General features: G+C 50.9%; 1 protein-coding gene across 2 annotated transcripts; it reads right to left on the bottom strand.

The window, feature by feature from the left end:
* Nucleotides 1-2: 2 nt before the first annotated feature.
* On the bottom strand, nucleotides 3-6804 carry FCN2 (ficolin 2). 2 transcript variants are annotated; one of them, XM_002833215.5, is made up of 8 exons: nucleotides 6693-6804; nucleotides 4902-5015; nucleotides 4185-4238; nucleotides 2749-2781; nucleotides 2156-2283; nucleotides 1625-1754; nucleotides 955-1089; nucleotides 3-358 (listed from the first exon to the last, which is right to left on the bottom strand). In XM_002833215.5, exons 1-8 carry the CDS (start codon nucleotides 6790-6792, stop codon nucleotides 111-113), a joined length of 942 nt encoding a protein of 313 aa, XP_002833261.3. In that variant the 5' UTR covers nucleotides 6793-6804; the 3' UTR covers nucleotides 3-110. The 2 variants fall into 2 exon arrangements, with proteins under 2 accessions (XP_002833261.3, XP_009234279.3); XM_009236004.4 differs by lacking the exon at nucleotides 4902-5015.
* Between the last annotated feature and the right edge of the window lie 16937 nt (nucleotides 6805-23741).

The raw sequence follows: 23741 nt of genomic DNA, 5'->3' as shown, positions 1-23741 counted from the left end.
AATTTAGAATCACGACATGTGTTTCTTTTACAAACCGTAGGGCCAAGCTCCCAACCCTACCCCCCCGCCAACTATGTGTGGAGGCGTCCTGACCCTGAGGCTGGCCTGGGCTAGGCAGGTCGCACCTTCATCTCTGACACCTTGTAGCTATAATTGTATCCTTTCCCCGACTTCCAGTTGATGCCATTTGCAAAGCTGCCATGAGTCCCCCTGAGGTAGCGACCATTCAGGTTTGACACATGGCAGTTTTTGTACCACCAAGCTCCCTGATACATCACAGCACAATTTCCAGTGTTACGGTCATTGTCCTGGTCTTTGGTGGAGAAGGACTGGTTGTTGTGGGACGTCAGGGAATCACCTGTGCAGGAGGAAATGTGAGCATTGTTACAGGCAGTAACATCATTACAGGCAGTATAAGTCTTTATACCTGAGGCCCGGCCTGGTGTGTCCTCCATGTATGGTTAGGCAGGTTGTGCACTGCACAATCCAAGAAGTGCAATCCATGACTCCAGCGAATACTGCCCTGCTGTTGGCAGTGGTCTTGGCAAATTGTCTTTAGATCTAGCCGTGCCGCCTAATGTATACTACGTTTATTTCACAGAAGAACAGGAGGCAGGGGTCAAGATCATCATTCTCTACTCTGGATTCCACCATGGCAGACCCCTTCCAGCCACGCCCCACAGAGATATCAGCTACTGTCACTGTGCATAGGTCCCTGCTGTGCAGAGACTTCCTTCCTACCAGATGTCCTTGCTGGGGTTTCTGCAGTCATACACTGATGTGTCCCACGACCCCCATGCTACACAGAGCACAGATGTTAGTGTCTGCATGTAGAGATGAACGAATTGGCTCAGAGAGGTGAGGCCTCTTCCACAAGGCTGCCAGGACACTGAGCACACTCTCTCCACTTCCCAAACCCCCCTCAGAAGCCACACAGCCCAAGCAGACACTCACCCGCACTGCCCTCCAGAAAGGCCCCCAGGACCAGACTGTACTTCTCCGCCTCGTCGGCCACCTTGAATGATCTGTACTTAGCAAACTGGTGGTTGTCCTCAAAGTCCACCAGGTCTACACGGAGCTCGCTGGTTCCTGTCAGAGAAAGGTTTCAGGGTCCCAGCAGAAGGGCCCTCTACCTTTAGACATGGGAGCTGGGGATCTGGGGCAGGGCCTGGAAGGAGGTCTGGACTCCATGGAGGCAGAGGGCAGAGAGCACTGCAGCATCCCCGGGGCCTGTGTAGCTCTGACCTGGCAGGGTGTGCCGAGCAACAGGGCAAGACTCTTGACTCCCAAATCCTAGCGGATTAGAGGTAGAGTTGGGGTTGGGCCCAAAATCCACTATAGGGCCACTCTGTCCCTCCTTCCCACTCTCAGGACCTGGAGATGCCAGTGGGGCCAAGACCTGAAGAGGCCTTCAGCCCAGAGCTCTAACCCTCTCCCGTCCCGATGCTGTCAGAGCCTGTGGCAGGGGACGCAGCCCTCGGAGGTCCCAGTGCCACCCTGAGTGTGCTCAGGGCCCAATCCCCTGTGGGCCAAGAGGCTCTTGTGTTCCAGGCAGCCCAGGCCCAAGGGGCAGGGGCACCCCCATTCAGGGCCCCTGACCCCCAAGCCCCAGCAGTGGCCCTACCCCGGGCTGTCAGGGTGTGGATGTTGTCATTCCCCAGCCAGAACTCCCCCAGCCGACTGCCGAAGCCCTGCTTGTACGCGGCCCAGTCCCGGTAGAAGTCCACGGAGCCATCCACCCTCCGCTGGAAAACCTGTGGAGGAGGCAGGGGACAGGAGCCAGGGGGCCAGGCCGACGTCCCACAGCACGGGGGACCCGCCCTCCAGAGAAGCAGCATTTGTAGTTGGCAGAGCATCACAGGCTGGGGTCACCAGCACGCCCACCTGTTTTGCTCACAGACTCCACAGGATGAAGGAGGAAATGGGGGCTCAGAGAGGGGAGGCAACAAGCCCCAAGCCACACAGCAGGAGAGCACCCGGCCTCTCCCAGCCTCCCCCAACGGCCTGGACTTTTACCCACCGGTCACCTCCCCCATCATCTCTGACTGTCCCCGACCAGGGGAATAGAGAATTCCAGAGTGTGTTCTCCTGCCAGGTGTGCAGCATGGCCTCTGGGACTCCTAGGCTGACCACCTCTGCCCAGCCCCACACTCACAGTCCAGCCCCCTCCGTCCGTGTCCATGTCACAGAGCACCGTCAGGGGCTGGCAGTCGGGCAGGTAGATGGTGTGCCAGCCGCTCAGGAAGTGCCCTCGGTCTAGCAGGTCCTTGCAGGTGCGTGGGCCTGGAAAGGGAACCCGGGGAATGGCTGCAGGACAGGAGCCCTGGGCAGGGCAGGGGCAGCGGGAGGGAGGCCCCGGAGGGAGGAGCAGGGCCATAGGCGTCTGTATGAACAGAGCAGGACTCTGAGGCCTGGACAGGGCACGGCCCCCAGGGCCACGCAGCTGTGATGGCCACAGCCAGTCGGCCCGACCCTCCCACCTCCCAGTGTCACCCCCACCTTCAGCTCCTGGGCACCCGGCCTTCTGGGGTAGATTAGAAGGTAGAAGAAAATTGCCATGGAGTGTATGTAAGTTGTCTGGACAATATTTGTCCTTCCTTGAATAATTAGGGGACAAGGAAACGGGCAAGCAACCATTTTTTTCTGTTCATATTTGTCACTTCATTCTGGCAATGGCATCATATAACCCTGGACTTCCAGCCAAGGGCAGCCACAAGCTGTGGGAGGAGTGTGGGGGTGGTCAGTCACCTGTCAGGCATGGCTGGGGCTCCCCAGGTGCTCCTGTTCATGGATGAGAGAGGACACACATGTCACAGTTTGGAAATCAGAGCCCTTCAGCCACCACTGGTCCGCGGACACCGTGTAGAAAGTGGAGACCATTTTCTGGGCCTCCCCAGGAGGTGATGTTATGGGTCCAGTCAAGGAGTCCCTGACCCTGGTTCTGTTGGCCAAATTTTTCTTTCCCTCGAGGGATGCCTACACTGGCCTCTCCACCACATGCACCCCTTTCAGAGGTTCCTGGGGAAGCAGAGGCCACCATCCCAGAGACTGCTGAGGCCTCCACATGCCAACTAGAGGAAGCCTGGATCTTCAGGGTTCTCCTGAGGCCCCAAGGCCTGCAAACAGCCCATCTTGGTGGACACGGTAATATGATGTGGGGAGTGTTGTTTGGGGTTTGGGCACCAAACCTGCATATTTCATGTTTAGACACAACCCATGACTGAGCCTGGGGTTTGGTGAGTGTAGGGTGGTCTTATTCTGAGTAGGTCTGTGGGTAAAGGTGAGTGAGTAAAGGGAGCTTCAATTTCCTACTGCATATTTCTCCGATTCTTCAAAATATTCCTCAAGAAAATATATCAGAAAATTCTTTGTTTTAAAGCAGAGAATTTCCACTAATTATGTGTTTGGAACTTGTTGGCATGGTTCTCCAAGCCATCCAGGGCTGATCCTGGTTTTCAAGCAGAGTCGGGGGAGGGGACAAGACAGGGCCTCATGCTCAGGGGACAGATGCCAGGACTGAGTGGGGCTTAGAGAGGTGAGCAGACAATCCCACCCCACCATCTCAAGACCACTTCCACATTAGAGGGACAGGATTTGGCCTCAGGCCCACCCACAGGGCAGATGCTCCTGCATTGAAAACCTTCCCCTATCTGAGAACCTCTTCCCCCATACAGACAGCCCCCCCACTAAGAACCCCTCCCCACACTAAAAGTCCCTCCCCGAATAATCAGAACCTCTCCCCCATCCCAGAATCTCTCCCCCATATTGACAGCTCCTCCCTCCCTGCTGATAACACCTCCCCACAGCCTGCCCACCGGGAACCACTCCCCCAACACACACCCCAAGAACCTCTCCCTACACCACCAAGAACCCCTCCTCAGACATTGAGAACCCTGCCCCCACACTGATTACCCCACTTCCCCAAACTGAGACCCCCTACACACATTGAGAACCAGCTCCCACACTGATAACCCCACTCCCCCAAGCTGAGAACCCACACACACATTGAGAACCCTTCCCGCACACTGAGACCCCTGCCCTGGACTGAGCCCCGAGAGCCCTGCCTGGGCAGGCGTCAGCTCTGGCGAGGACATCGTGGCAGCCCCAGAAGACCCGCCCGCATTCCTCTGCAGCCAGATCTGGAAGGGCCTTGAAGCCGCTCCTCACTCTTGTCCCCTCCTTACCGTTGGACCCAGGTGGTCCTGCCTTCCCAGGAGGTCCAGGGGGGCCGCGTTCTCCTGCAATTTCCAAAGACACTGACTTGAGCAAAACTGCCCAGCCCAGGATCAAAGGGCCCACCCTGGAGCTGGCGGCTGTCATTTCCAATCATGGCCATGACCCTGCTCGTGCTACGATGTGACTGTGGCCCCGTCCTGGCTTGCCCATCCTGCACCAGAAGGTTCTAGACCCAGGATCCAGGCCTCACAGGGCTCTCCTGTTCACTCAGGGGCCGGGAGCTGGAAATCCAGAGACCATGGGTAGAATCTCGGCTCTTTTCCTTCCAAGTGTGAGAACAGAGGGAAATCCCTGGACTCTTTGAGGCTCAGTTTCCTCATCTGAGACAGGTGGAAAAGAGTGTCATGCCCTCCATGTTGAGGTGGGAAGGTGGAGGGACATAGAGCTTAGAAGTCATGCCAGCGGCCGAGCAAAGCTGGTATCGGATCAAGGACTACGAGACGGAGCTACAGAAGCATGTCCAATTGTGAGCTCCTGAAATAGCTAAGAAAGACGCTCCCTCCATGTCAGAACCCTGTTGGGCCCTGGGAGTCAGTTCTGTTCCTGGCTCTTGCAGGGGCCTGACCCAGCTCTCGATCTAGGAACCACGGTGGGGGTGTTGCCCAACTCAGCATCTAGTTTCAAAAAGAGCAAGAGCCAGTGCCCCCCGCCATGCCTGCACTTACCTCTCTTTCCATTGGTGCCTGCCTCTCCCTTGGGCCCAGGGGCCCCAGGCAGCCCCGGGCAGCCTCGGAGAATGGTGAGCTTGTCAGAGCCCTCCAGGCCCACCATCTTCACTTCTGCAGAAAAATACAGGTGGCCACTCAGTGTCACCTGGGCCTGAAGACTCCACTGAGCCATAGATACACCACTCAACTGAAAGGCACCTGCCACCTTGGTGACATCAGGACTGGGCAGATGGCTATAGCCACAGCCACCTCCCTCAGCTGGAGGGTCACCTGGAAGGGAGGTTTTCCTGCCCTGGTGGGCACTTGGTCTGTCCTCACCTCTTGGGCACTGGTCAGGCAGAAAGGTGATTTGGGGCAGAACCCTGGCCTTGGAGGCTACCCTGCCCGCAGGCAAACCTTACTTCCTCAGTACTGTGTGTCCTGAAACAAGTCCCTTAACCCCTCTGAGCCTCTGTTCCCTTACCTACCGAGGGGTGCAGGTTCATTTCAGCTCCTACCATTTAGGATAGCATCCTAATCTCGTCTGTTCTCATCTATCATGTCATTGTAATCAATATCGGGTGAGAAGGACACAGGGAGAGAGGCTACCATTGCGACTCCCACGTCTAATCTTGGAGCAGATCTGAGAGGGGATGGGCTCCTGTGGGTCCACCTCGTTCCTCCACAGAGGGAGGCGTCCTTCAAGGACACAGAACAAGCTGGTGCAAAACTAGAGCTGGAATGCAGCTTTGTTGTTTTTAATTAGATAACTCAAATTCAAGTGAGTGTGTTACGAAAATAACACGTGCTATTATTTGATCATTTAGAAACTCTAGAAGTGTTTAAGGAAGAAAATAATGCCACCCTAACCCCACCACTCCACGAGCCACTACGAGTTTTCAAGCGAATCCCTGCTGTTCCTGGCCTGTATCACACTTCATGCCATGCATTGCTCCTTGAATGTGATGCTAGCCACAGTACACCCCAGAGCTCTGTGTCTCACATGCATTCCAGAAATCCTGACACGAATCTCTGCAAGCATCGAGAGCATCACAAAGTCCTGACCCTCCATCCCAGCCCCAGGTGGACGGAGTCAGGACCTGACTCCAGAACCTGCATTTTCAACCTGCCCTCCCATGCACTGGAGCCCATGGTTTGGCACCCGAGTGTCCCCTTGGGTACCCCGAAGGAGGGCCAGAACTCACAGGGACAATGCCACCCTTATTGTGCCACATCAGGGACACCATGGGAACCGCCATCTCCAGAGCCCAGCAGGTCCTGGATGGAAAGGTCCCACAGTGCGGGGTGCTCATCCCCGCCTGACACCCTGTCTCCCCGGGTGCTCATCCCCACCTGACACCCTGTCTCCCCGGGTGCTCATCCCCGCCTGACACCCTGTCTCCCCGGGTGCTCGTCCCTGCTGGACACCCTGTCTGTCTGTGTTGGCAATCATGGCAGAATATCTGACTGGTGTCTACCCAGCTGGCGCCACAAGCCTCACCTTTCCACACAACACCATGACTACGCTTTTTACACTTAGAGGGGGACATGTGGCCCAGGGAGGCTGGAAACCTGCCTCGGTTTCCATTACGGGAGGGCAAGCAGAGGAAGCTCCGTCTCTGAGATGCCACATCCATTCAGGGCCTCTGCGTTTGTTCGCATAAGATGAGGCGTGCAGAGCTGCTGTCTTGCTAGACAAGGCTCCACACGGCCTGGTGCAAGGCCTAGAAGCCAGGAAGCCACCAGTCACGAAGCTGCCAGCTTTCAGAGATGAGAAGTTTCCAAGAGGAGGCCCTGGAGTGCCCTTACCTGGACAGGTGTCTGCCGCCTGGAGAGCCCAGGCCATGCCCAGGAAAGTAAGCAGCAGGGTGGCAGAGCCCAGGACCCCCACAGCTCTGTCCAGCTCCATCTCTTCTGGTCTTTGCTTCGAAAGGTGCCTGCCCTCTTATAGGGCTAGAGAAGCCAGCCTCCCTCAGACTCCAATTTCTCATCTTCCAAGTGACAGCTGCTTCCTCTCCGCAGGCTTGGTGACGCCAGCAGGAGGTGCGAGATCATCTCCAGGGCTGCTCCCTAACCCCCGCCCCTTGGGGATCCCATGGCGACTGTCATCCCTCCAGGGGGACGGTCTCCTTCCAGGGAACAGGTTAACTTGCTTGTGGCCTTGGGCAAACAGCCCAGGCCCATTCTCCTACCTTTGTTCAGCGGTGAGCAGATGATGCCATGAGCTGATGACAGGGAACACGGAAGGGTTTGCTAAAGATGTTCTGCTTCAAAGAGGTCTCGCTCCCTTATCCGAATACCTAGAGTCCTCATGGCCAGAGCTGGTCATGGGCCACTGGTGTGGGCCTTACACAGTAACCCTCACCACATCATGAGCAGACTTGGGACTCTCCTCAGGAGGCTGGAAACTGCCACTATGAGGTCCAGGCAGGCTGCCAGGGTTAAAAGGAGAGGAAAATGCGTGTGTGTCCACTGTTTCCTGGGGCAGTACATAGAGCACAGTGGCACACAAACAAGAGGGAAAGGAGAGAAGAGTGGGGAGCCTGGGGGACTATGACCCAAGTGCACATCTGAGGGGGAGACCTTGAGTGTGAATGCAGGGGCTTAGCCTGTAGGGAGGATGAGAGTAGGCAAATTTCACTCCTAGGGCCCAGGGAACCCCCTGAGCCCTGAGGCCAGGCATCCCACCTGTAGGATGGCTGTGGACTTACTTCAGTGGTTGTCTTCGCCTTTTGGAGAAGAGCTGGCCCGAAGGCGCACTCTCACCTGGGAGTGAGCCAGGTTACAGACAGATACAGTAGCAGGTGCGGCCCCAGAAGCCATATACCTAAAGCCCCCAGAGACAGAACCAGCACTGCACCTCCCATTACCACCACCGCACCCTGCCAGCTGCGGCCATCGGGATGCCAGGGTGCCTTCTTCCTTGGCAAGATCAAGTAGAAGGATTTTAAACTGTGACCCCAGCCCAGCAAAGCCACACAAGAAACAAAATCCCATCGGATATTCCTTCAATGCCCATGGAGATGTGTGGTCCTGAGACTATGACTGATTAAGACCCCCCTCAGGTTCCAAGGTGTTTAGGGCAGACCTCTCAAGACTTAAGGCTATGCCGGATGCAGATGCGGTCCAGGGATGAACCTGGGGAAGACACAGGCTCCATGGAGGTGCAGATATGGAACCTAGAAAGATGGCTTGGGGGCATCTTCCTCAAAGTCCTGAAGTCACCTGCAGAGGAGCCAGGACCCCAGACCTGCCCAGTGAAACCCCAGCAGCCAAAATTCCAAGTCCTTAGGCAGGTTCCTTTACTGCATGCTATTTGTCCTTCTTAATAGAAGCATCTTTCAAGCCTGGATGACTTAAAATTAAGTCTAGAAGGCTTTAAAAGCTCAAAGACATTATATTAATATTTTAGTGTTCAGAAATCTAAAAAATACGCTATTTAAAGTACTTGCAATAATCAAGAGAATTTGGCCTATTGGAGTGGGTGCAGGATAACCTCAACAGAAAATGGCCAATTGAGTCATTGATTTGGCAGAGTGCATTTATGCAGAAACCTTACTGAATTCATATAAACTATTGAATCACTTTATTGGAACTCTGAGTTTATCACATGGTGAATTTAAATGATTACATTTCTAGCAGTTCCTATTCAGAAGGATTTTTTAAAGTTAGACAAGGTACTAAAGGATGAATGTGGTTATATTAAATGTATAAATGCAGTAACAATGTTTGAAGATGTTTAGTTAGCTAAGTTAAGGAATGGACCAAGAATTATTCATAGGTTCCTTATAGGTGGTTATTAAGACAGAATAATAAGGTTTATAAGTCACACTTTAAAAATGAAGGCAGAATGCAGCTTTTAAAGTACAGTATTTTTTTTTTGAGACGGAGTTTCACTCTTGTTGCCTAGGCTGGAGTGTAATGGCGTGATCCCGGCTCACCACAACCTCTGCCTCCCAGGTTCAAGCGATTCTCCTGCCTCAGCCTCCCGAGCAGCTGGGATTACAGGCAGGCACCACCATGCCCGGCTACTTTTTGTATCTTTAGTAGAGACGGGGTTTCTCCATGTTGGTCAGGCTGGTCTCGAACTCCCGACCTCAGGTTATCCACCCACCTCAGCCTCCCTAAGTGTTGGGATTACAAGTGTGAGCCACCGCACCCGGCCCTAAAGTAAGATTTTTAATGAATGGAAATAATTAAATTTGAATTAGTTTTAGAAAACAAAGGAAGACCTGAAAAGTCTTTAGTGAACTCAAAATTGCCCACAAATGATAACACACAAAAACCAAAGCCCTCACAGGCACCAGTGTAAATGTTGGTTAGGGGTGCTTCCAGGGGTCATGTCACTTGTTATGGGCGAGGAGGCTAAGGCTCAGAGAAGAGCAGAAGGTCCCACAAGGCACATGGCCAGTTCATGGCTGAGCCGGCATCTGGCTGTAGCTCCTCGGGTCCCATCCCAGGGCCTTTTCTTCCCCCTGTATTAATCAGGGTTCTCTTAGAGGGACAGAACTAATAGGACAGATATATATAAAGGGGAGTTTCTTAAGTATTAACTTACAGGATCACAATAGGCTGTCTGCAAGCTGAGGAGCAAGGAGAGCCAATCTGAGCTTCAAAACTGTAGAACTCGGAGTCTGATGTTTGAAGGCAGGAAGGATCCAGCAGGGGAGAAAGATGTAGGCTGGGAGGCTAGGCCCATTTTGCTTTTTCATGTTTTTCTGCCTGCTTTTTATTCACTGGCAGCTGATGAGATGGTACCCACCAGACTGAGGGTGGGTCTGCCTTCCCCAGTCCACTGACTCAAATGTTCATCTCCTTTGGCAGCATCCTCTCAGAAACACCCAGGATCCATACTTTGCATCCTTCAATCCAATCAAGTTGACACTCAGTATTAACCATCACATCCCCCTTCCAGAAGTTTCCCTCCCACACAAGCTACCTCTGTGCCTGAGCCCAGGTCTCCACCCTCAGGATGCCAGATGTTCTAGGACAGGTGATGCTGTGCACAGGAGACAGACCAGGCAGGCATGGATCCCATCTGCGAGGTCTGTAACGTGACCACCATCTCACAAAGGCCAGGAGGAAAGAAATGGAGAATGTGGCCATGAGACTCTTGTAGCAGACAGCAGTGGCTTCATGTTGCCTGAAGGTAAACCGTGATCATGGAAGAGATTTACTACAAATTCTAATGGGCCACTAAAATAACAACTTTCTACAGATTCACGCCACACAAAGGATGTTCTCGGACAACAATGGAATTAATTAGAAATCAAGAAAAGAAAGGTATCTAGAAAATCCTCTCAAATATTTGGATACTAAATAACATTCTTCTAAATAAGATATAGGAAATAGAAGAGGCCAAAGGAGAAATTAGAAAGAATGTTGAATTGAATAAAAACAAAAAGGCAGTAAAATACAGTTTGCATGGTGTTCTTAAAGCACTCCTTGGGAGGCAAATTACAGTGTGAAATGTTCACTAAAAAGGAAGAAAGGTCTCAGGTCAACAGCCTCTGCTTCCATCTCAAGAAACTAGAAAAACAAGAGTAAATTAAATCCAAAGTAGAAAAAAAGAGAATGAATAATAATGAACCAGTGCAGAAAATCAATACAACCTGAAGCTGATTCTTTGAGAAGGTAAATAAAATTTATAAACCTCTAGTCAGACTGAAGAAAAGAGAAAAAAGAGGGAGAATGCAAAATATCACTATTAGGAAGAGATCAAGGACCTCACTACATATTCTACAGATATTATGAGGAATATAAGGGGATATTAAAACACTTTAGCACCAATATATTCAACAGTAGAAATGAAATGGACAATTTCTTTGAACCACCAAAGTCACTCAAGAAATACATAAGTCGAACAACTGGTGTGGTGGCTCACGCCTGTAATCCCAGCACTTTGGGAGGTTGAGGTGGGTAGATCACCTGAAGTCAGTTCGAGACCAGCCTGGCCAATGTGGCAAAACCCTTTCTCTACTAAAAACACAAAAATTAGCTGGTGTGGTGATAGGCACCTGTAATCTCAGCTTCTCTGGAGGCTGAGGCAGGAGAATTGCTTGAACCCTGGTGGCAGAGGTTGCAGTGAGCCAAGATCGTGCCATTGCACTCCAGCCTGGGTGACAACAGCAAAACTCCATCTCAAAACAAAACAAAACAAAACAAAACTATACATATAAAATAAATTGAAATTGTAGTTAAGCCTTTATTTTTATTATAAAGAAGTTTATCAGGATAATGTGGTACTGATGTGAAGGTAGACATATAGACCAATGGAACAGACAAGAGAGCCCATTGAAGAAATAGAGAGTCTACAGAATAGAGAGCCCAGCAAAAAAATCTCCAGGCCCAGACAGTGTCACTGATGAAATCTACCAAACATTTAAGGAAGAATAATAGCAATTATTCCCACATTCTTTCTGAAAATCAGAAAGTTACAACTACTTCATCATTCATTCTATGAGGCCAGCATTTCCCCAATAGCAAAAGTAGATAAAAATCATTGCAAGAAAAAAATAACAATAGACTGATAGCCCTCATGAACATAGATACCACAATTTTAAGAAAAATTTTAGCAAACTGAAACTGTCTATGAAAATAATGTATCATGAGCAAGTGAGGTTTAGCCCAGGAATAGAATGTTTGTTTACCTCTTAAAAATCAATGTAATTCTCTATCTTACCAAATTAAAAATGATATGCTATCATCTCAAAAGAAACAGAAAAAGATTTGAACATTTTCATCCATTCCAGATGAAAAAGGCTCTCCAAAAATAAAGAATAAAAAAGTATTCATTTTCTATCATTGTGTAACAAATTACCACATCTTAGCAGCTTAAAATAACACCTGTTTATTATCTCATAGTTTTTGTGGGTCAGGAGTCCATGTATTGGGGTCCTCTGCTAAGGTCTCAAAAGCAACAATTGAGGTATCAGACAGGGCTAGAGTCTCATCTGTGGTTCAACTGGGGAGTGGTCTGTTTTTAAGCTCGTTCAGTTTAGGGGCAGACCGCAAACCCTTGTCATTGTATTAATAGGAATTGAGGGATACATTTTCTTGCTGGTTTTTGGTTGGAAGATGCCCTTTATTCCTAAAGACTACCCACAATTCCTGTCCCATGGAGTTCCCCAAATGGCCACTTCCTTCCTCAAAACCAACAAGGGAGTGAGAGACTGCAGCAAGACCAGCAAGATGGGAGCTACCATTTTATGCAATAATCACATGCACATAATCACATACACAGCTTCCTCTTTGCCATACTCTTGGTTAGAAGCAAATCATAGATTATCTCTACACTCAAGAGGGCTGGGGACCAGTGGGGACCAGACATGGCTGTGAGCAGTGAGGTGCAAGGATCCTGGGGAACACTCTGGGACCTGTCTACCATGGAAGGAAGCTTGCTCAAGGGCATCCACAAAAAACCCACAGTTCACATCACGTTGAATGGTACAAGACTGAATGAATGCAATTAGAACAACCAAGAGGAAGAGAAGGCGTCCACCCCCACCATTTCTACTCAGCAAGGTACTAGAGGTCCTAGTCAGTGTCACTGGCAAGAAAAAGAAGTTATGTATATTAGGAAAGGAGAAGTAAACTGTCTTTTTTTATTTAACACATGACATGATTCTGTAGAAAATCTGATCAAATCTGAAAAATCTACTGGAACTACAAAGTGAGTTTAGCAAGGTTGTAGTATATAACTTCAATATATAAAATCCATTGTTTTTTTCAAATCACTAATGAATAATCAGAAATAAATTAAAACACCATTTACCATAGCATTGAAAATATAAAATACTTATGGATAAATCCAATCAAATATGTTTAGACCTATTCAGAAAACTACAAGATATTGTTGGAAAAAATTAAAGATCTAAGTAAATGAGAGATTATACCTAGTTCATGGATGGAAGATTCAATAATGTTAAGCTGCCTATTCTCCCCAAATTGATCTGCAGATGCAACACAGGCCAAACAAAAATCCCAGAAGCTTTTTAAATGCAAATTGAAGTTGATTCTAAAATTTATATGGAAAAACACAGATGTAGAATACCAAAACATCTTTTAAAAAAAACAAATTTGGGAGGTCAATACTACCTAATTTCAAGAATTATTATAAAGCATCACTATCAAGAAAATGGTTGTTTGGATGTAAAAGCAGACAAAAAAACAATGAAACAGAATACAGATTTTAGAAATAGACCTACATGGATGTGGAAATTGATATTTGATAAAAGCACAAAGGAAATGTAGTGGAGAAAAGCTAGACTTTTCATTAAGTGGTGCTGGACTAATTGAATTTGTAACAAAAAGAACATTGATCCCTACCTCACACTATATAGAAAAATGAATTTGAAATAGATCATAGCTCTCAGTGGGAAATAGAAAAGTATAAAACTTCCAGAAGAAAACACTGGAATTAGGCAATGATTTCTTGGATAGGATACTAAAAGCATAATCTCCAAAAGCAAAATATTGATTAATGGATTGTATCAAAATTAAAATATTCTGTTGTTTGGACTGGGCACAGTGGCTCCTAACTGTACTCCCAGAGCTTTGGGAAGCCGAGCTGGGCAGATCATTTGAGGCCAAGAGTTTGAGACCAGCCTGGCCAACACAGTGAAACCCCGTCTCTACTTAAAATACAAAAAATTAGCCGAGTGTGGTGGCACACCGCTGTAACTACTGCCAACTACTTAGGAAGCTGAGGCATGAGCATCACTTGAACCCAGGAGGTGGAGGTTGCAGTGAGCCAAGATTGGGCCACAGCACTCCACCCTGGGTGACAGAGCAAGATCCTATATTTAAAAAAACAAAAAACAAAACAAAACAAAAAAAACAGTTCTGCCATTTGAAAGGCTGTGTTAAGGGAATAAAAAGAAAGCCACAGTTCAAATGAAAATCCCAGCAGCCCTGTTTTAGTACAAATTGAAGCTGATTCTTCAATTTGTACAAAAACAGGGCTGCTGGGATTTTCTTTTCTTTTATTTTATTATTATTATACTTTAAGTTTTAGGGTACATGTGCAAAATGTGCAGGTTAGTTACTTATGTATACATTTAGACTGCATTGCATCTGCAGATCAATTTCAGGAGAATAGGCAGCTTAACATCATCGACTCTTCCTAGCCACAGACTCAGAGAATATATTTGCAAATCATATGTTGTAGGCTGAAGAATGGCCCCCAAGGCCATCAACCATACATGGCAAAATGCAGATGAGATGAAGGATCATGACACGGGGAGATGATCCTGGCTTCTCTGAGTGGGCCTGATGTAATCCCGAGGGTCCTTCTAAATGGGGAGCAGTAGAGTTAGGATCAGGGAGGAAAAGGAGGCAATGAGGACAGAAGCCAAGGTTGGAGCCACTCTTTGCAGATGAAGGGAGGGGCCATGAGTTCTCATGCAGCAGCCTCTAAAAGCTGGAAAAGACAATGAAGCAGATTCTCCCCAGAAGCCTCCAGAAGGAACCTAGCCCTATCAACAACTTGATTTTAGGCTTCTGACTTCCACAACTGTAAAATAATAGTTTTGTGTGATTGTAAGCCTCTAAGTTTGTGGTAATTATCTTACAGCAGCATTAGGCTCTCATTCATCACATACATTTGATAAAGGGGTGGTACTGGGAACACAGAGAGAACTCTTCAAACTCAGTAAAAACAAAACTAACCCTCCAATTAAAAAAAACAGGCACACGATGTGAAAGGATGCTTCACTGAAGAAGATGTGTGGATATAGCAAATAAGCCCATGAAAAGATGCTCGACATCATTAGTCATAAGGAAAATGGAAACAAAACGTGATGAGACATCACCACACCCGTGTGAAAATGGCTCCACCTAAAAGGACTGACGGTACCCAGTGCTGACAAGGATGTGGAGGACCCGCTTCTCTTGCACTGCTGGACTAAGCGGTGCAGCCTTTTTGGAAAACTGCTTTGCAATTTTGCAAAAAGTTAAAAACATACCTACTGATATGGTTTGGCTGTGTCCCCACCAAAATCTCACATTGTAGCTCCCATAATTCCCATGTGTCATGGGAGGGACCCGGTGGGAGGTAATTGAATCATGAGGGTGGGTCTTTCTCTGCTGTTCTCGTGATGGTGAACAAGTCTCACGAGATCTGATGGTTTTATAAAGGGGAGTTCCCCTGCACCACGCTCTCTCTTGCCTGCTGCCGGACAGGATGTGGCTTTGTTCCTCCTTTGCCTTCTGCCATGATTGTGAGGCCTCCCCAGCCACGTGGAACTGTGAGTCCATTAAACCTCTTTCCTTTATAAATTACCCAATCTTTATGAGCAGTGTGAGAACGGACTAATACACCTATCATACAATCCAGCCATTTCCAAGCCTGGATATTAACCCGGGAGAAATGAAACCATGTATCTACACAAAGGCCTGTGCACAGAGGTTCATAGCAGCCTGGTTTGTCCTGGCCACACCTGGAAGCAACCTAAATGTCCATCAACACCTGAATGGATACACAGTTGTGGTCTATCCACACACACAGTATGACTCTGCTGAATGGATACACAGCTGTGGTCCATCCACACACGGGGTATGACGCCACTGAACGGATACACAGCTGTGGTCCATCCGCACACGGGGTAGGCCTCCGCTGAATGGATACACAGCTGTGGTCTATCCACACACAGAGTATCACTCGGCTGAATGGATACACAGCTGTGGTCCATCCACACACGGGGTATCACTCCACTGAATGGATACACAGCTGTGGTCTATCCACACACGGAGTATCACTCTGCTGAATGGATACACAGCTGTGGTCCATCCACACACGGAGTATGACTCGGCTGAATGGATACACAGCTGTGGTCTATCCACACACGGGGTATGACTGCAGTGAAAGGAAACAAACTGCTGTGCACAGTACATCATGACCCCTAAAATAGGTCTGCCGGTGGGAGGAAGACAGGCAGCAGAGAGTGGATAGGATGTGATTTCACTTGTAAAAAATCTTAGGAAAACAAGCTATAGTGACAGAGATAAGCACAGACATTGCCTGGGGACACGACGAGTGGGGGTGGGTGGGATTGCAATGAGGAAGCTTCTGGGGGTGACAGATCTGTTCTTGTCTCAACTGTGGTGCCGGTTTCACGGGTGCATCCTCTGTCAAACTACTCAAGTTGTGCACTTCAAAGCCACATAGCTTATTCAATGTCAAGTACACCCCTGTAGGGTCTTAGAAAAGAAAATCCTGCGGGACCCAGAGCATAAGCTTTCCGATGGCTCTCAGAGGCCTTTCCTCTCAGGTGAGGGGCAGCCAGGACTCCTGCCCATCCCAGTCCACCTCCCCACAGACCCACATCCTCCCTCTCAGCACCAGGTCCCACAAGGAGCTTGGCAGGGGCCAGGCAGGGAGCCCAGTGCCTACTCTGCACAGCTGCCTGGTCCTGAAGGGTCTGGGGCCCCGGAACCAGAGAGGGGCAAAGAACAGAGGACTGGGTGTGGGCTCAGCATGCGGTCACAGGGGAGTGAGCACGCAGCAGAGGCACAGCCCAGCCCCGCTCCTCTCTACTTCCTGCTCTTTTCTTGGTCAGGATGACGATGTGACCTGGCAGGTGCCCCCCATCAAACTGCTGAGGAGGAGGACACAGGGACAGCCCAAACAGTGGCCCCCAGACCAAGATGTGGTCAGAGATCCCAGAAACCACAGGCCCCGAAAACCACACTCAGTGGCCAAGCTGCAGGAATCCATGGCAGAGATAACTCATTCCACCAGTCCTCAGCACCGACCCTGGAATATTGCCCTGCCTAATTGGGATCACACGTTGAGTAAATTATAGAAGAGTGGTAACAGTAATAAAACCCAGGCCTGCCCAATCAGGGGCTTTCGTAGCGCTCAAATAAATAAATCAATCAATAAGTACAAGGCATATTAGAAAACAAAAGACACTTTGGGCAAGGAAACCAAAACCCGAGGGGCTGTACCATGTCAACCACGCTGGCAATGAGGTCGCCTGACTCGGGGGTTAGAGGGCAGCGCCTCTGGGTGGGGAATGGAGACAGGGCACCGCTGAGCCCAGTGCTGGTGTTGGGGGACACCTGTGCAGTGAGGCTTCTGACCCGCTTAAGGGAGGAGGCTCTGAGCGCACAAGCTGCCTTCTGCCAGCTTCCCTCCCACCTCCCTCCCACCCCACCTTCGTCCTGAAACCTCTCCCTCTTCTGGGGCTCAGCGTCATCTCCCCTCCCCGGGAGCATCTGTGACGACTCAGTATGGGGGCTTATACTGTGCTCTCCGAGTCCCCCTTCCTTCACCACAGTGGAGCGGCTATGCAGTCAGCAGTGGGCTGGCTGTCCCCCTGTAGGGACGGGATCTGTGCTCAGGGCAGGGTCTCCCTTGCTCACCGTGGCTGCTTGGGGCTCAGTACAGGAGGCACCCAGGGCACCCCCTGAGGGCACTCATTGCTGCCACTCAGGCACGGCCTCCCTCCACTGAGGTAACATGGGCTTGGCCCCCCGAGGGGCACAGCTGAACTCAGAGGCCAGGTGGTGAAGGTGTAGGGAGTGGCAGGCGTCACCCTGGGGGTGAAGGCTGGGGCTGGGAATTTCTGGGCACCCCCTGGCCCTTGCCATTCCCAGGTCTACACTCAGCCCTCCCAGTGAGCCCACGGACCCCTGCACCCACACTAGGGCCAGGTGGGCCAGGCTCCAGGCAGCGGAGTCAGAACCGTGGGGCTGCGAGACCTGCTGCCTCGGGGGTCAATGCGCTGGGGGCTGCTGTCTCCCACACGAAGCTGCAGCCAGCAGAACTCGGGAAAACCAGCATCCAGTGTCCCACAGAGGGGGTTTGCCAGGTGCCACCAGCCACCTCCACATTAACTCCTTCAGGCCAGGCTGCCCCTTGGGCAGAGGAACCCTGCCTAGCCCAGGGGCTGTCCACAGGGGAGTCCGAGAGTGGACAGGAGGACCACCAGAGTCAGATCCGATTCATCCTCCCAGGCCTGGGGCAAACCCACCCCATGTGAATGAAGCCCCCACTCCTGCAGCCGTCTGTCCCCCTTATGCTGGCTATGGGTGCTTGCGGACAATGGGAGCTTGGGAACGGTGCAGTGCCCACCTGAGGGGCCTGTTCTGTGATCACATAGCCTTCACCTGCACCAGGAGCACCTGAGGGCAGGAGCCAAGGCTCCTCCACACTCCCCACACCCTCTCCTGTGAGCCTCAGCCCCTCAGAGGCCTCTGCTAGAGGCTTATGGGTCCCTGCAGGTCGCAGGTTGAGACGAGTCATCTGTGAAGCAGCCGCACTGAGCCTGCCAGCATTTTCACCTGGAGAGTTGAGTTGAGCAGAGAAAAGGCGGAAGAAAGCTCGGAGAGACTAACAGAAGCAAAAGCAAAGCCAGAGGCTAGAGAGGGCCCTGATTTCCAGAGGTGGGGAAGGGAGCCTGCAGGTGTCTGAGCCCTCTCCAGGAGAGAGAGACCGAGGCTGGGGAGAACCCTCCGCCCTCTGCGGGGTCTGGGCTCAGGGCAGCTGGTCCCAGGAGAGGGCCTGCTTGGCTGACCAGAAGGAAAACAGGTGTTGTCAGGCCTTATGCAACCCACGGTTTTGTGGGCTCAGCCTTCTGGCTAATTCCAAGAGGAAGCGCTTGAGGGAGGAGGACCTTTCCCTCTCCCATGGGCTCAGATCCGTCTCACCCACTCGCCTCCTTCAAATCTTTGCTTCATTCTTGATGAGGGATTCACGTGCACACAATCACCTTTGGTACAATGTGTGAGGCTCTCATGCGTGAGTCCCGGGGGACCCTAGGAGGCAGGTGGCAGGAAGCCCCAGCACGGGGGCTGAGTGGGCAGAGCAGGGGCCAGGTGGCCGGGGTCAGGTGGCTCTGAGTGCAGAGGTCAGCGAACACTCTGTAAAGGACTGATTAATACACAATTTAGGAGTTGCGAGTCATATGGTCTCCATCCCAACTACCCTATTCTGCCTGGCACTTGGAAACTTCCAGGGATGATAGAAACCAACCAGAGACAATATGGAAGCCGTGGGCATGGCTGTGCCGATAAAACTTTATTCACAAACAGGCATGGTGGCCCTGCTTTGTCTTAGCCAGTGGGGAACTCCCTCAGCCCTAGGGCATCTGATCCACCCGTAGGGCCAAGTCACAGGGAAGCAAGGACGGATGAGCAGCACAGTGGCGTGGCCAGTGGTCAGGGCAGGGCAAATGGCCATGGCATCCCACGATCGCCTGTGAGGCAAGCAAGCACTGATGGCTGTGGTGAGGGAGGTACTCTGGGACTTCGCCTAGCCTTGCAGATGGGAGGCAGGAGACTGGATGCTGGCACTGGGCGCAAAGCTCTGCGGGCCATGCCTACAAGGGACTGGTGGGAGCTCCCTCTTCCCGTGAGGATGGGGGCCACCATCCCCACATTGCCCTCTTGGTGAGGGCTGAGGAATGCGCTCCTCCAGCCAGAATGTGTGGAGAGACCCTCTGGCCTCAGCGCCGGGCTAGGTGGGCCGCACCTTCATCTCTGACACCTTGTAGCTGTAGTTGTTCCCTTTCCCCGACTTCAGTTGATGCCGTTTGCAAAACTGTCATGGGTCCCCCCGAGGTAGCCACCATTCAGGTTTGACAGGTGACAGCTGGCATACCACCAGGCTCCGTGATAGTGCACAGCACAGTTTTTAGCATCTCGGTCGTTGTCTTGGTCTTTAGTGGAGAAGGGGTAGTTGTTGTGGTATGTCAGAGAATCACCTGCTCAGACAGAAAAATAGGGCATTCTCCATGAAGTTCCAGGGAGCCTGGATCTGCTCAGCTGGGGCCTTGGTCTGTCCTCACCCCTTGGGCACTGGTGAGGCAGAGAGATGATGAGGGGCAGAGCCCTGGCATTGGAGGCCACCCTGATCTAGGGGAGCCCCATGTCCTCAGTGCTGTGTGTCCTGTGGCAGGTCACTTAACTCCTCTGAGCGTTGTGCTCTCGGCTGCCAAGTGGGGATAATAAGAAGGTTGTGGCCAGGGTTGGATTAGAGAATGTGCATTTTAAATATCTTAGTGTAATTTATGGCATTTAGAAAGAGCTTAATAAACAGTGGGCACTTTCAATAACTAATGACAATCAATATTTCTAAGAAACGTGGGGAATTGGGGCTGACAAAGCATTTTCCCTCCCAGACCTTGGGAATGTGGTTGTAGAATTACTGGGCTGGAAGGGGCATTCTAGGTCCTCTGGAGAGGGGCAGTGTGGGGTCCAAGGACACAGAGCCAGGTGTGGCACAGTTGTTTACTTCTTTGAAAAAATATTTTTCATTTTGTTGATTATGAAATCAATACGCCCTGCTAAGGGCACTCTAAGAGACCGTGGAACGGAGCAGCGCTCTCACCAGAGACATGGCAGCTGCCACTGCTTGGTGGATTTTTTTTATCTGTCTTCACCCCTGGCTCACTGGTCAGAGCAAGTGTAGACCACTTTTTTTATTTGCTTAATTTTTCTCATTAAAAAAGAATACTTAATAATGTAGGATAATCTAGAAAATAAGACATGTTTGGGGGAAAAAGTTAACTCACCCATAACATAACCAGTGAAAGGGCCTCTGTGGCATGCGTTTTCTTCCTAGCCCCACTCGGGGCCTTTCTCCACGGGACCCACCATTACCCTGGTCCCCGATCCACCACGAGCAGGCTCACGCCATGGTGCCCACTAGGGTTTTTGGAAGCCATCCCTGGTTCTGAGTTCAGAGCCACGTACTCCAGCATGGCCACGATGCAGGGGGGCCAGAGCCTCCCCCAGAAGGTGGAGCCACAGGTGGAGCTGCTGGGAATCACCTGAGTGCCCCCAGGAGCCCAGGGAAGGTCTGGAGCCTTGATGCCACATTAGCCTCCCTGGACTACATCAGGGACACAGTGGGGACCACCTGTCCCAGTGCCGGGCACATCCCAGGCCAAGTTCCCCGCAGAGCTGGGGCTTGACTTTGCTGCCCACGTCCAGCTGGGTGGTCTTCCAGTGACATTGATCATGGCACAGACTCTGACTAGGCCCACCGCCCGCCAGCGCCCTGTACGCCCGCTGCCTCCTCCCACAGCTGGTGGGACTCTCACGACGGCCCTTCTACGGAGGAGGATTTGGCCCCGGGGAGACGGCCCTGCTGCATGCTCTGAATTTGGGACCTGCCTGTTTGGCCCCAGGGCCCTGTTCCTGACCCCCGTGTTAGGCTGCATCTGTTTCTTTGAGCCTCTGTCTCCTCTTTAAAGGGTGAGGCTTAAAACAAGCTGTTGAGAAAATAAGGCAGGAACCTTCACAAAAGGCATAGTACCGGGCCTGGCGTGCTGTGAGTGGTCAGCAGGTGGCCGCTGTCAGCTTCCCAGAGTGTGATCGCTCTAAGATCCTACCCCCCGGGGGGCTGACTCACCTGGACAGGTGTCCTCAGTCAAGGCCATGGTCCACAGGAAGGAGAGGGCCAGGAGAGCAGGTCCCATGGCTACGGCAGCTCGGCTCAGCCCTGGGGCTCGAGGGTCTTTGCCACTGAAGGAGCTCCGTGGTTCTTATAGGTCTGCAGCTGCCCACTGTAACCTCTGTCTCCATTTCCCAACCCCAGTGGGGATGGCCACTCCCTCCCGACGGCTTGGTGGCATCAACTGGCGGTGGAGACAGCGTCAGGGCCACTGTCTTCCACAGGCCCCACAGGCTTCCCAGTTAATGAGCCTGGATTCCCCTGGCAGGGACGCTCTGCCCAGCAGAAGGCTCCCTGAGGCCGGTGTGGGAAGGGCCTGCCTGTTTGTGTCTTTAGGGAAAGCTTGGTGGGAACACTGGCCTGAGGCCCGCAGCAGGACAGAAGGGCTTGTGGAATCCAGCCCTTGAGGAAATCTCTTGCAGAGAATCTGCTGTGAGTCCACAAAAGTTTAGGAATGTCCACTGCGGTCTGAGGTGGTTCCCAGGGGAGGGAGAGGGAAGCAGGATGATTACCAGGAACCTCCCTGGGCCAGCGTGCAGGGAGTTGGTTCCAACCCTAGAGGACATTGGCTGGCGAAAAGGGGTGTGAGCGGACCAGGAGCCTTGCCAAGGGGTGGCACGCTGGCACCAGATCAGGCTCCCGTCCAAGCCGGTGCTGCAAAGACGCAGGACTGTGAATGGGACGGCAGCAGCTTCAGGTGGGGGCCGGGGCAGGGATGGGGATGGGTGGCATGAAATTGCTCACGGGGGGCCATTGGACACCTGCCCCCTGAACAGGGGAACTGGTGGATTGGCCCCAGCTTCAAAGCCTTATCCGCACCTCTTAGAGAAGAGCAAAATCATGAAGCAAACGCTGGCCTCGGGTTCAGTCCCATTAGGGAGAGGTGGCGGGCTATGTCCCCAATTGTACCACCAGTGGCCCCTGCGCAGGTGTCAAAAGGGTTAGATTCATGACCCCAAGTGGAAAAAGCCCTGTGAGGCTCATCCATGGCAGACCAGCTCCACGTCCCTGGCGTCATACGGGCCGGAAAACACAAAGCCATTTAAAGACCTCGACTTTGACCGTGCCAGACCCAGTGTGAGCAGAACGTGGCTGGGAAGGGCGGGCTCCCAGGGATGTGGCCTCCCTCCTGGCACCTTCTCTTTTCACCAAAGTGCCATGGGCAAGACTCACACAGCTGGTAGCTAAAAGCCCGCGGCAGGCTGCCCAGATTCCCTGGTCCTTAGTCACCTGGGCTCCCTGAGTAGAGACAGCCTCCTGAGTAGGTGTGTGTTTCTTCTAAAGTCTAGACAGAATCGAGAAATTGAACCTCATAGTAGGAATATTTTAGCATAAAGCAATCTGTCAGTTTGGTATTTTGAGTATTGGAGAATTTGGCCTATGTCAGTGACACCCTGATAATCCAATTGAAAATGTGAAATCAAGGAATTGAATGAGTTAGTGATTTCATGTGGAAATCTGTAGTGTGTGTATAGTTTTGGAACATTTAAGAGACCTCCCCCCACAGTCATATGTTTAAATTATTCGATTTTGAAAAATTAGTTTATACTCAGAAGGTTTTGCTAAAGGTAGAAAGCTGAAGTACAAAAACATAAATTTAAACATATTAATTTTGGAAGTGCAATTAAAATGTTTAAAGCTATTAAATGAACTAAGTCGGTGATGGACCAAGAATTATTCACAGGCCTCATAAAGGAAGTTATTAACATTTGCCTGTAACAGGTAGAACAAGGTTTATCAGCCAAATTTAAAGTCTCAAGAAGCACTGGACTTTTGAAATTGTGATTTTAATACATTGAACAAATTACATTTGAATTGATCTTTTTTAAAAAACGAAGTAATTCACAGAGTGATCTCTGTGCGAGAAATAAAAGTAAGCAATAAAGTACCATGGAGGGAACCACCCATATCACTGGGACCGGGCACAGGTCGGCTGCTGGACCTCTGAGGGCATTTTTGCTAAGGATGAGAAAACGGGGTCCACAGAGCTCCCTATGGGTCTACAGATGCTCCTGCCCCACCCCCAGCCTCCCTATGGGTGCTCTATAGCAGCATTCCCTGCGCCAGCACACAGGGATTTGTCTTCCAACTGTTGTGGTCTCACAAGTACGAGAGAAAAAGGGCTTCCGTTTAATAAACACCTACTATGTGCCAGGTACTGTTTTCTGCCCTGTGGTGCAGTAGGGAACAGAAAGACTGGTCCTTGTGCTCTAGAAACCTGTTCTATTGAGGGCAAACAGAAAATAAACAACTAGACAAACAATCAAACGAATGCATAATTATAATATCAGATCATATATCTCGAGAAAGCAATGTGGGCTGCAAAGTAAATGAGTAGAGGGTATTATTAAGGAAAAGCAAACTGAAACAGCTATCTCAGTGGCTACACACACATGCACACATGCACACACGCACATGCACATGCACGCACACATGCGCACACACACACACATGCA

Source organism: Pongo abelii, chromosome 13, assembly GCF_028885655.2.
Source record: "Pongo abelii isolate AG06213 chromosome 13, NHGRI_mPonAbe1-v2.0_pri, whole genome shotgun sequence".
NCBI classification, from domain to species: domain Eukaryota; kingdom Metazoa; phylum Chordata; class Mammalia; order Primates; family Hominidae; genus Pongo; species Pongo abelii.
The sequence above is the reverse complement of the archived record's forward strand: the minus strand, read 5'-3'. Positions and strand labels throughout refer to the sequence as shown.